The sequence below is a fragment of the Sarcophilus harrisii genome, chromosome 1 (assembly GCF_902635505.1).
Source record: "Sarcophilus harrisii chromosome 1, mSarHar1.11, whole genome shotgun sequence".
NCBI classification, from domain to species: Eukaryota; Metazoa; Chordata; class Mammalia; order Dasyuromorphia; family Dasyuridae; genus Sarcophilus; species Sarcophilus harrisii.
In genome coordinates this window covers 610210380-610224461 of record NC_045426.1, presented here as the reverse complement: position 1 = coordinate 610224461, position 14082 = coordinate 610210380, and the positions used below count along the sequence as shown (strand labels likewise).

The 14082-nt window shown below is 36.7% G+C and overlaps 1 protein-coding gene across 3 annotated transcripts in view; it reads right to left on the bottom strand.

Moving 5' to 3' along the window:
* Positions 1 to 13345, bottom strand: part of TBC1D31 (TBC1 domain family member 31) — a 70454-nt gene extending 57109 nt beyond the window's left edge. Inside the window, exons 1-2 of one of the 3 annotated variants that reach the window (XM_012541802.3) lie at positions 12937 to 13345; positions 885 to 1031 (exon numbers count right to left, since the gene is read on the bottom strand). In XM_012541802.3, coding sequence (XP_012397256.1) covers positions 885 to 1031; positions 12937 to 13013 — 224 coding nt within the window. In that variant the 5' untranslated portion in view covers positions 13014 to 13345. The remainder of the gene's footprint in view (positions 1 to 884; positions 1032 to 12936) is intronic. The other 2 variants (XM_031947155.1, XM_012541799.3) reach the window with 2 other exon arrangements.
* Between the last annotated feature and the right edge of the window lie 737 nt (positions 13346 to 14082).

Genomic DNA, 14082 nt, shown 5'->3' with positions numbered 1-14082 from the left:
TACAGAGTGCTTGTACCATTTAATCTTTCAACCAGGAGGTGCCAAGCTCTAGAACCTCAGAGTCATCATTCTGCATATCAACTCTCATGACATTAGAAAGGGTTAAAGGACTGATCAAGAGATTTTCAGAAGATAAAGTACCAGATAAAGCAGTTATATGTATTCTCTGACGTCCCATAGTAATGCATAAAAGAGTGCCCTGGTGATTCAAGGGAATATAGCCCTTAATAACTTTTTAAAAACTAATTTTAATTACCAGCCAGTAAGTGCAGTATTAGTAAAGAAGAGATGGAGTTCACAAATTTAAAAAAGGAAAAAAAAAAGTCGTGGATAGAAATCCTTTCAAAACAATTATTAACTTCTTTAGCACATGCAGGTGTCATGTCCTACTCATATTTGAATCCTCCAAAATATCAAACTCAAATAGAAACAGGGCCACCAAACTGTATATAAGGATCTCTTGTAGACCACATACTGACAATAGAAAACCACACATTAACTTATTTATATTCTACAACATATTAATTTACTTTGCTAAATATTTCTCAATTACATTCTGGTTTCTCCAAAAGCTGTACATTTGACAATTCTCCTCCAGAGCATGAAGCTGCTCACTTGTTAGAATTTTTTTTAGCTTAGGTTTCTTATCTCACCCAAACTGGAAGTATAGTGACTACTCATAGGCCTGATCCCACTACTGATCTCAAGGAAGCCTCTGCCTGCTCTGTTTCTGGCTTGGACAGTAAATTCTCTTTAGATAGCCTTAAATCAGGTGGCTCAGAAATCCTGAGCTCAGCAACCCACCCCTTAGCAAGAGTCACAGGTATATGTTGCCATGCCTAGTCTCTTTGAATTTGATGCTGCCAACTGGAGAATCTTATTACCTGTTTCCATTTAGGTCAAAAACATATATATTTCCTTGGTGATCTCCAGCAATGAAGGCATCTCCTGTAGAATCAAAAGCCACATTCAAAAACCTGAGGGACTTCGGTTGATACTCTGCAGCAGTGTGAACAATGTTCACTATGAGTCTGTTTTGAAAGAAAAACAAAATTCATCAAAGTGTATGTCGGGCTTTGAGGTACATCAAAAAACATGACTTTGGTGTACTTTTTTAGTGATGAAGAAATGGTGTTTTCAAAATAAATTAAATGCTCCTCTACAATTCAATAAACAACTTTAAAATAACTTCTGAGAGAATTCAGGGATTGTTTTCTTGAAGGAATTGGGACATTGGCCTGGACCTGTGATTTTATTGATTTGGAAAACACCCAACGGGGGAAACTCCTATTATCAGTGGAGCTCAGTACCTCTTCTGAAACTTAAAATAACAGCCTGAGGCTCTGAAAAAGGCACATAACCAATGCATAGTCATACTTGAACCCAGATCTTCCTGGCTCCAAACTTGCTCTCTACCTATGCCATCATGCATTCAGTTAGTCATTGTTAATGTAATTAATGTGACAGAGATATTGTAATGATATCTGATAAAAAGAATTAACACAAAAAGAATAGATTCTATTAATTAGAAATTATTAATGAGTGAAAATTATCAATGAGATAAAATTATTTTATCAATTGGCAGATGACACTCCATTGAGCTTTTGAATGTTTCTGAATTTTTCAAGACACAGTAGCTATGAAAGATTTCTTTTAAATCTACCCTATCAAATATAAAACTAATATTCATAGGATAATACTAATACTCATAATATTTCACTTAAACTCAGTTATATTATTTTTAATGTTTTTTTAAAAGTCAAGCTGATTTTAATTTTTCATTCTCATTATAAATGGGTTGTAAATATATAGATGTAAACAATAACAGGTCAAAGATTGTTATACCCTTCAAATTCCAAATAGATCATTACTTTCTAGGATTACAAGAATAACAAATACTACCTGTTGACTAAAAGTACCAACAAAACCGGCTGCTAAAGAATGTACAAAAACCTACATGAGTGAATAATATAATTGCTGGCTTAGCATGGTCCACAGTGGTTTCAAATTCTGTTTGTGTGACTTTGATCAGGTCACTTCTTTCTGACCCTGTTTCCTTAAAAGAAATTAGACTAGATGGCCTCTATGATCCTTTTTAATTCTAAACCTATGATCCTATGAAATCACAGGGGTAAACCTAATTATGATGAATACAGCGAACAGTTCTCTACTTTTAAAGTATTCATTATCTCACTAAACCTGCACAACCATCTCTGAGGTTGGTATCAATCATAAAGAAATGAAGAATCAACAAGGTTAGTCCTGGGGCACACATATTAAATACAGGGAACAGATTCAAGCCCAAGTTTCTCCTGACTCCACCCACATCCAGTATTCTTCCCACTTAGAGATGTACCAAGCCACAGAGGAAAGCAATCTGGACTTAGAAACAGAAAGCCTGAACAAGAGTCCTGCCTTACTGGGCATGACCAAAGACAAGGTCATTTAACTTCTCTAACCTTCAGTTTCCTTATCAGAAAAATGGGGATATTTTTGCACTTTCAGACTTAGAGTGAGTCAAGTACTATAGAAACAGTTGCATGGGGCACTAAAGGCCCAGGGCCACAGAGCCAATGTGCCTGAGGCAGGACTGGAATCCATACCTTCTTGACTAGAAGACCAGCTCTTGGATCTATTCTTTCATTAATTCTATTCTGACAACCATCATCTCCAGTTCTTTTTTAAAATCTTAATTTAAGTGAATTTGTGTGACTTTCTAAATCATCTAACTAGAAACATTTTCTTTATTCTTACTAATAATGCACATTAAATACAGTTAGGGGACAACATTAGTTTTTTTAGGATCATCCCGATTCCCAAGAGAAGAAAAACAACTTTAAATCAAAGGACTGTGATGGCAAATAAGCAGCTCAGAAATTCAGATAGCTAAATTAAGAATATACACTTTTTGTATAACTACTGCTATTTACTATTACTACGACCTACTACATGAGACAGTTAATTTCAAAGGAATTGGGGAAAACTCAGAGCAATTGTTGGCTGCCTAATGTCAGCAATAAAGCCTGAATTGTATGAACAGGAAATCTATCTTTTTATCTCTTAGACCATGTCTACTCTGCTTTTTAATATTCTATATTGAAAAAAAATGTGAGTTTTTACATTCTGGGGGGTAGTGAGGAGGAAGGTGACAACACCCAAATGCCTAATCATATCACCAGAGGAAAATGTGCTTTTCCAACGATTAGGTAGTGAGGTGCTTGGGCCATAGTGCTGTGTTGGGGCTGATGATAGTAGGATACTAAATAGATGGCAACAGAAAAAGTTCCCATACCAGCTTATCATTTATAAGTAGTAGGTGCTCAGGAAACATGCAATGTTGCTTCAGATGAATAACAAGCAAACTCAGAACTGATAAGAACCTACTATGTGCCACTATTATCTCATTTCATCCTCACAAAAACCTAGGGAGGAAGTGCTATTACGACCCCCATTTTACAGAATGAGGAAATTGAGGCAAATAGTGGTAACATGACAATCACAATTAATAAGTGTCTGAGACTGGATTTGGAGTCAGGTCTTTCTGATTCCAGGCTACCAGTACTCTACCTACTGTAACACTTAGCTGGCTATGATCAGCCTGGATCATGGTTAGAAAACACTAGAATACTTTTAAAGAACCTACACATGCTAAATGCTATTAAAAACCATTAAAAGGAAAAAAAAAAAAAAGAAATAAACCCTCCAATATTCTCTCAGTGATACTATTAGATAGTTTTGGATCATGGAATGCCATGAAAAAAAATCCCCCCAAAGGGGAAGAGGAAAGTTCACTATAAGTGTAAGGAGGTAGCAGCACAGTACTAATTATGATGGAAAATGTGGCAGAGAACTCAAGAGAGAGTATTATTCATTGATTAAGAGCCAGAGTTGATGGGTTACATTGGTATTCACAAAATATTAAAAGAACCAGAAGAAAGTCTATAGTACATCAGGTAGAGCACTTCCCCAAACCAATGAGATGGAATTGAGACATCAATGGATTTGTGAAGAGATATACTCAGAGGGGACATGGTAGATGCTACAGTAACAGAACTTCAAGAAATACAGAAGACTGAAAAATGCTAGAGAAACAGTAGCAGTCAGACCCAAGAGGCTGCATTTTGAACAAATGTATCCTGCAACCCTTGGTGTGCAGCACTGCCGAGGTAGACAGTCTTGCCTCTCTGCCCTTCTGCCATACATAAATTGACAATTCTTATCAATGGAAAATGCTCAAAATCCATCTTTCTCTGTCCTTGCTTCCAGGATATAGCATGTCATTGAATCCAACAACTTGTTGAAAACAAAAACAAAGGATGAAGGTGAGGGCCAAGAATAAAATATATATACAGGCAAGTAAATTTAAGGTAAAAAGCAGATCCTAAACCAGATCACAGATTTAAGAGCTGGAAGGTTCTTTAAAATAACATCTAGGCCAACATCTTCATTTTACAAGCAAGAAAACTTGGGCTCAGAGGGGTTATATGACTTGCCTAAGGTAATTAGATTGGTTAATGTTGCAACTAGTTTTGAACTCAGGTCCTTGGAGTAAGAAAAGGCACTGAGAAAGATAAAGGTTCTAAGAAGAAGAGAGGAGGAAAGACATTTCAGGCCCAGGAATAATCTGAGAAATAGATATCCATTCCCCAAAAGATAAATGATCAAAGGATAAAGACAGTTCTCAAAATAACTACACACTATTAACAATCATATGAAAACGTGCTCTAAAAAACTAACAAAAGTGCAAATTAAAACAGCTTTATGGTTCCATGATTATGTAAATTAAGTTAGCAAAGACAAACATAATTTAAAAAAGGAAAATGACAGTTGCTGGAAGGGTTGTAGAAGGACAGGCAGATTTGTGATGAAGTCTTGGGAGAGCTTTGTGGTGGTTCAACAATTCTGGAAAAGAATTTGGAAGTGTATTCCAAAAATCACTAAACTGTCTTTGGTTTGGCATTGGTCTAACTCCAATGAGATCAAAGAATGGATTAATTTGAAAAAAAAAAAATTCATAGCAGTTCTTTCTGTCATAGCAAAGAAAGGGGTTATATTTGTATATCAAGGAATGACTAAGCAACTGACAGTAAATAAATGTAACGCAATATTATCCCACCATAAAAAATAGCAAAGGGATGGATTCAGGAAAATATGGCAAGACTAATATAAACTGACAGAAAGAACTAAGCAGAACCAGGAGAAACACATACAATAATAACACAGCAAAGTAAAACAAGTTGGAAAGATGATGAATTATACTTTTTACCTCTTTAAAGAAAGGTGATATATGAGTTAAAGAAGGAGATAAACATTTTCTGACATGGCCAATGCACAATCTGTTTTACTTAATGATACTTGATACAAGTTTGGGGGAGGGGTTAGGGTAAGAAGAGTAGTAAGTGATACAAAAAAAAAGAGCATTAATGAAATACTGATAAAATACACACAACAGAGGTTCAGAAAAAGACAAAACCAGGGCGGTAGTGAAATTACCATATTGAAATTATTATATACTTTTAAAACAAAACACCAAACTATACATAACTGAGGTTCATGATTTCATTTTTTTGTTTTTATTTTTAATAGGAAAATCATGTTTTAAGTACACACAGGAGGTGAGTTTCCAAATTCTATTTTTTCTCAATATTTTATTTTCCCCAATACATGCAAAGATGGTTTTCAACATTTCCCTCTACAAAACCTTACATTCCAAATATTTCTCCTTCCTTCTTCTCTCCCCCAAGACAGCAAGCAATCTAAAATAGGCTAAACATGTGCCCTAAACAAATTCTTCTAAACATATTTCTATATTCCTCATGCTGCACAGGAAAAATGAGATCAAAAGGGAAAAAAAACACAAGAAAAAAAAAGCAAGCAAAAAATTTTTAAAAAGTGAAAGTACTATGCTTAGATCCCCCTTCAGTCTTCATATTTCTCTCTTTGAATGCAAACGGCACTTTGCATCCCAAATCTATTGGAATTGCCTTGAAACATCTCATTGTTGAAAAGAACCAAGAGATCTGCTAAATCCAAAGAACAATCTTGAAGGCCATTGTGGATATAAAGTAATGTTGAATCAGTCAACAATCATTTATCAAAAAACAATTCTAGAATTCAAATTAAGATAACTCTGAGATACTACTTCACACCTCTCAGATTGGCTAAGATGACAGGAAAAGATGGTGACAAATATTGAAGAGGATGTGGGAGAGTTGGAACATTAGTGCCTTGTTGGTGGAGTTGTGGATGGATCCGGCCATTCTGGAGAGCAATTTGGAGCTGTGCTCAAAAAGTTATCAAATTGTGCATACCCTTTGATCCATCAGTGTTTCCATTAGGCCTGTGTCCCAAGGAGATCTTAGGGGAGGGAAGGAGATCCATATGTGCAAGGATGTTTGTGGCAGTCGGAAACTTGAGACTGAGTGGATGTCCATCAGTTGGAGAATGGCTGAATAAGTTATGGCATATGAATGATATAGAATATTATTGTTCAGAGGTTTGGCAATTGTTAATGCTGTAAAGTTACCCACGCATATAACCTGTAAATAAAAGGCTATTAAAATAAATAAATAAAAGAATATTATTATTCTATAAGAGGTGATCAGCAGGATAGTTTCGGAGAGGCCTGGAGAGACCTACATGAACTGATGCTAAGTGAAATGAGCCGAACCAGGAGAACATTGTACACAGTAACAAGATTATACGATGATCAATCTTGATGGATGTGGCTCTTCTCAACAATGAGATGATTCAGATCAATTCCAATAATCTTGTGATGATGAGAACTGTCTAAACCCAGAGAGAGAACTGTGAGGACTGAATGTGAATCACCACATAGCATTCTCACTTTTTGTTATTGTTTGCTGGCATTTTGTTTTCTTACTCATTTGTGAAGACCGGTATTTTTAAATCAGTAGGAGTCAGGAATTCAGGTTAGGGGAAAATCATCAGTCTTTATTCTCAGTGAAGAAAGATCAGAGGTGGAAGGGAATCAGCGATAGCAATGTGTGCCGCTGAGTCAAGAAGCTAGCTAGACCAGCAGCCACAGGACCAGCAGTTAGGAGTATGGAACCCAGGCCCAATCTCTCCCAGCTTCTCTTCCTGTCTCTCTCTGCCTCCACCCACCAAAATCGTCATTTCCTATACAACACATCAGGACTTGCATGGAGAATGGGCAGGGACCATTCTTTATCCAATCATGTATATTAATGGAGTATAGCCCAATTACTATTTAGCTTCACGTACTTGGGACCTCAGTGCATCAACTCAAACGTCAGCCCATTACACTCATTCTTTCTTTTTTGATCTGATTTTTCTTATGCAGCAAGATAACTGTATAAATATGTTTACATATATTGTATTTAACATGTTTTAACATGTTTAATATATATCAGATTACCCTAACCAATAACACAGAAATTTGGAAAAAGGGGTGGGCTTGAGAGAGAAGATAATGTGTTCTATTTTGGACATGATGTCATATCCCTACTCTGCCTTCTCTTCTTGAAGCTAAACAACATCTAATGCCCTCAACTGAGGTCCTTTACTATCCTAGTTACTCTTTTCTAAAAGACCTCCAATTTGTTAATGTCTTTACTAAAATATGATACCCTGAAATGGTACTGTTAACTGGGGCAGGAGACAAGACATTCCTCAGTTCTGGATACTATGCTTTCTTGGCTATCTTGTCCATATTGTTAATGTCTATTGAGTTTGTGGTCCACTAAAACCCTCAGGTCTTTTTCAGATCCAACATTGTCTAGACAAGGATTGCTAAATCTTCTACCTACAAAGTTGACTTTTAAAAATCCAAATATACTATTTGTAATTTGTTCATTTATGCCTTTTAAAAATTAATCAGCTTTCTTCATCCAAATTTACATCTTTGTAAAATCCCTCAATACCACTTACCTAGCTTATTATAATATTGGAACATTACTTTCATTTTCCCCTTTCTGCAACTTACCCATAATACTGTCAGAACAATTTTCCTTATGCATAGATCTAATCATGTCGCTCAGTTCAAAAATCTTTAGGATTGACTACTACATAATGACTACGTTCAAACTTCTTTGCCTAGTAATTCAAAGGCTTCCACAATCTAACTGCCACCTTATCTTTCTAATCCTATCTCATAGAGCCTAGACAAACTACTCTACTCTGTGTGTTGGCTCATATGTGGTTTTCTATGGCTGAACTATCTTTCTACCATTCTTTGCCTATTGAATTCCAATCTAGCTTTTAGGGCACAGCTTAAATGTCACTCCTTTTATGATGTTTTTCTTGATCCTCCATTAGTAATGATCTTTTACTCAGATTTCACTTAACTTTTAGTGCAGCTATTAAATATGTCTTATAATTATCTACCTTTGAACATCATCTTTCTATTAGACTATAAGCACAATAAAGGCATGGAATTTGTTTTCTCCAAAATTTCTCTCAAGTACTAGTATAATTCTCAAAGTCCTTAAATGTCTGTTGGAGGAATAAATGACTGGGACATTTCACAGTTACCAATATGACTTTGGATTGCATGGCTAAATAGCCTTGAAGAATATGGAAAATTTTGATCTTAGAAAGAATGAGATATATGAATTCTTTCAGAGCAAGGCACAATTTCATATTCTGAATGAGAGAGTAAATTATTTAAAAGGCTAAGCAGTGGGTCTTTTTCAATTGAGTAGTTAGCTTAAAAGTAAGGAATTGTGCATTTCTGAGAGGTCACAGCTCTATGACATAACATCAGAATCAACATTATGAAGTAAATGGATCAGAATTAGACTCACTAAATCAATATCCTGAATCTAGGTTCATGAACTTTTAGAAAAGTCTTTTGATAATGCTAACTCCACATAAATGGTTTTTTTTTTTTAATCTGTGCAATCTGTTTTATGCATTTAAAAACTTATTCTGAGAAGTGGTTCATAGGTGTACCCACATTGCAAAAGAAGTTCAGGACAAATGAGAAAGTTCATAACTCCTGCTATAAATCAAGGTGATATGTTCTTTTACCCACAAAATACATAATGAAAACACAATAACCAATAGTTCACTGCTTTGAACCAAGAGAATTATTATTTTGAATGTCAGCAGCTCTTCCAAAAAAGAAAAGCCTCAATTTATGCCATTTATTCTCATACTTTATGCATATATTATCAATATTTTTATACAAATCAAATTAGATATTATTCTACAAAATAAAGCTACTATTTGTAAAATTTTATCAACAGCATATTTTGATCCTCAGATAAATTCTAATCACAAACTACTTTTTAGGAAAGGAATAAGCCCATAAATTCTTCTCTTCTCAAATAAGTTTATTTTTTATTTATAGAAAAAACCTGTATTATACCATATGCATATATTGTAGAGTTTTGCTTTATTATTGATTTTCTTTATTTTTAAGCGCTATCAATGAGAGTACTTGGAAACCTCTGACAAATGATTCAGAACCCACTGCTGGTTCAAAATTATTTTAGATGGCCTACTGGACAGAATGGTTTCTTTAGTATATCTGTTTTCAACTTGGTAACAAATTTCCTGAACTTCATCCCTTATTCTACTGATAAAACTCTTCTCAACAATTCAATGATAGACACACTGGGATCTTGTACCCCAAGGTAATAAACAAAGAGCTCACAGACTATCATGGATAGAAGGAATCTTAAGAGATTCCCTAGTTAAAACTTCTTAGTTTACGTATAAAATATCTGAGGTCTAGAGAAGTTCAGTGGCTTCTCTAAATACAAGTAGTTTTTAGTAGATCCAGACCTAGAAGCCAAGGTCATGTTAAATGCTTCTGAGCAAATTTCTCTGATAAAGGTTTTATTTCTCAAAAACATAGGGAACTAAGACAAACTTATAAAAATAACAACCATTTCCCAACTGATAAATGGTTCAAAGAATACAAACATGATATTTTCAGATGGAGCAATCAATACTTCCAATAGTCACATAAAGAGATGCTCCAAATCACTAATAATTGGAGAAATGCAAATTTAAATAACTCTAAAGACTTCAATGCATACATAGATGGCTAACATAACAGAAAAGGAAAAATACAATTGCTGGAAGGGATGTGAAAAATTGGGACACTTACATGAACTCAATCAAAATGAAATGTACTGTATACAATAGCAATATTCTGAGATGATCAGCTGTGAATGACTTTACTATTCTCAGCAGTACCCATGATTACTCGGAAGGACTTAAGATGAAAAATCCTATCCATACCCAGAGAAGGAACTAATTGTTATCTGAATACAGATTTAAACATTCTCCTTCTCTTTCTCTTTTTAACTATTTTTCTTGAAGGTTATTTTTTCATTAGGGTGAGAGTTCTATGGTTTTTTTCACAACATGACTTATGGAAATGTCTTGCATTGCATAACTTCATATATGATTTGTTAATTGGGATTGGGGATAATGGAGAGAACTTAGAACTCAAATAATATTTCAGCTCTTTTTGTGGTGGCAAAGAACTGGAAATTGAAGGGATGCTCATCAAGTGGGTATGACTGAACAAGTTGTATGTGATTTTGATAGAATACTATTGTGATACAAGAAAAGAACAGGATGACTTCAAAAAAAATCTAGGAAGACATATAAACTAATGCAAAATGAAGTGAGCAGAATCATGAGCACATTGTATACAGTGAAAGCAATATTATAAGAATGATTAACTGTGAAAGACGTAGCTATTGTAATCAATACAATGATTCAACACAATTCCATAGGACTTATAAAGAAAAATACCATTCACCACCAGAGAGAGAAAACTAATGAACTCTGAATGCAAATCGAAGCATGCCATTTTTCTCTTTTATTTTTATTTATGTTTTCTTTTGTAACATGAGTAATATGGAAATGTTTTGCATGACTTTACATGTTATGATCAATATCAAACTGCTTTCTTCTCAAGGAGTGGGGAGAATTTGGAACCCAAAATTTTAAAAAGAAAATGTTTAAACAAATTTTATATATAATTGAAAAATTTTTAACAAGATAAGACACAAATTTCTTAAGTATGGTCAACGTGGGAACTTTTTTTGACTATGCATAATTTTCTACAAGAGTTTTATGTTTCTCCTTTTTTTTTTAACTGAGAGGGAAGGTGGAAAGGACAGAAAATAATTGTTAAAATAAATTTTATTTTATTAAATGCTTTTAATTAAAATAAAAAATTTGTAAGAACTAAAAATGCTTGTTCTTAGATCACAGTAACAATTACCATGAGAGAGAACACACTATTTTCCCATATCAAAGGTTTGCTGTTAATAATACACCTTTGGGCCTTGGATCAAATCTCCTTGTTCTTGGAAAAATTTTCTCCACAATCACCTCCTAATCTTCACTCCACTTACTCTCATTTCTTCTTAACCTACCCCTCTCCCTATTTTTCCACTTCTAATCCAAGGCTAATTGTCTGTTTGGATCAGGTGGATGGTGTAGTAAATAGAGGACCAGGTCTGGGGTGAGGAAGATCCATCTTCCTGAATTCAATTATGGCTTAATTTACTAGCTATGTTAACAAGGTAAGTCACTTAACACTGTTTGCCTCAGTTTCCTTATCTGTAAAATGAGCTGGAGAAGGAAATGGTAAACCATTCCAGTATCTTTGCCAAGAAAACCTCAAATGAGGTCAGGAAGAATTGGATACAACTAAAAAAAACAATTGTCCATTTACTCAACAAACACACTGAGTATCTGCAGAGCATAAAGCCAGGCACTGTGCTTAAGTATTGGGGACACAAGGGTACAAAAATGGACAAATGTCGCCCTTACCTTCCCAAGACTATTTGCAAGTCCCACTACTTTAGTCTGTCTCCTCTCTACATCACTAGCTCATAGTTCCTTCCTTCCCTCATATCACTACTCAGTCAGACATGACAGAGGAGAATGTGGGACTACACTACGGAGGGGAGAAGGAATCCTGATTATGTGAGGAAAACGATCTTCTTCCCATCACAATGAATATGTGTTTAATAAATTTTTTCTAATTGACATTCAAGAGTGTGTATGCATGGCCTATATACATCACCACGAAGAAACGATAATCCATGCATCTAGGAAAACTAAACGGGTACTGGAAAAAATATTTCCTTAAAGAAAAAAGAAAAAGAAAAAAAAAAAAGAAAAAAGGAAAAGAAAAAGAAAAAAAAAGAAAAAAGAAAAAGATAACAGTAATGCCAGTAAGACTTGAATTTGAAGGACCTGGGTACAATTCCTGATTTTGACACATTAATTTCCCCAATAAATAAATACTAGGGTCCTAAATTTAGAGCTGGAAGGAACTGCAGGTGCCATTTAATCCTACAAAGAAGGAAATGGATACTAGAGAGAACACAGAAGCCATCCAATCCAACAAAGGGGGAAAAAACCGATGCCAAATGCTGTTTTTGTTTTTTACAAAGGGTGAAACTGAAGTCCAAACGCCATAACCTCCACCCCTCCTTGTTTCTTACACGGGAGGGAAAAGACGCCCTCATTTTTACAAACCAGGGCACGGACGCCGAGTAGAATGCAGAGGCCATTTAACCCGAACCCATTCTGTTTTACTTTTTACAAAGGGGTAAACTGAGGTCCTCATTTAAAAAAAAAAACCTGATGTCAAAATGAGAACGCAGAGGCCATCTCATCTAAGCTCCCTGTCTTTTTGACAGAAGGGGAAACTGACGCTCACCTACCCTCACGTCCAAACCTCCGAATTTTCACACGTGAGTAATGATACCCCTCTAAATCCCCTATTTCACTCGCCCGAGGTCCCGGCGGGATTCGAACCCAGGTCCCAGGATTTCCTAAAGCTGGGCTCTCGCGAGGGCTCCAGCAGGCCGCTGCTCGCGCAGCGGCTCGGATCCCGAGAGAACCATCCCGGCCCGGCCCGGCCCGGCCTCGCCTCCTCCTCCTCCTCCCTTCCCCCAGAACCCCCGCCTTTACCCGTCCCGCGTCGCCGGGCAGGGCTTCCGGAGCCAGATCTTCCCGGACTCCTTGTTGCCCACGTCGGTTTTCTGCATGGCGGCGGCGGCGTCGGCGCCCAAAGCGGACCGATGTGGCCCGTTGGCTAACCGTTCCCCGTACCTTTCCCGACTGCCACCACGCTCTGCCCGCCAGCGCCGCGGGAGGCTCCAGTCATCGCCGCAGGTCTAGGAAACTCAGAGGCCGCGGGCCGCACCAACGCGCGCGGGGGTATCCGCTCAGTCTTGAACTAGATGGCCGCTAAGGCCTCGTCCAGTCCTAAGAGCTAAGATTCCGTTCCCTCTGTGCTTAACATCAGAAATTTTATTTTTCATTATCCACAACTGGCTTTTCCTTAAAACCGCATCCCAGCAGCCGAGTGACCCATCCTCCCCTATCGATCTCGGGGATGGAATTGGCCAATCATGAACTCCTTGGGCTCCTCCTCTGCTTCCAAGGATTGTCCTAGGAGAACGCTAAGCCTTCTGGGAATGGTAGTTTACTCTTTCATTCTCAGGCGCTTAAAGAATAAAGGATTAGAGGAGCATTGGGAGTCTCATAGATTTGAACCTCATAGAGGTCTTTGAACCCAAAGCACTCATTGTAAAGAGGAGAAAATTGAGGCACAGATTAAGGATCCGCTTGTGTAGCTGACTGATTAAGCACCTCCGTCAGTGATGTAGCTTCCCCTTCAAGACCCCAGTATCTCCATCCTGCTTTTGGAGTTCTCTGGTTGTTAAGCAATCAAAGCAGTCAATCAGCAGACATGTGCTAAGGCTTGGGATTAAAAATCAAATCAAGAATCATTTATTAAGCGCCTGCTGTATGCCAGGCTAACCGCTAGAGATAAAAAAGGAAGGTAAAAAAGTCTTCCCTCTTAAGGAGCTTCATATGCTATTGAGAGAGACAACCTGCAAAAAACTACGTATACCCAATGCTAATATAAAAGTGAGACGGTTCTTGATGTCAGGGAGCTTATAGTTTGAAGGGGGCATACAATGGATATAAAAGAGGGGAGCCCAGGGACGGGAGTTTTCCTCTGAACAGGAATGTTTCTATTGGTTTGTGTGATGTTCTTTTTTTTTTTTCTAAAATATGATCGTTCTCTGGGAGCAGGTTTCTTGGGCA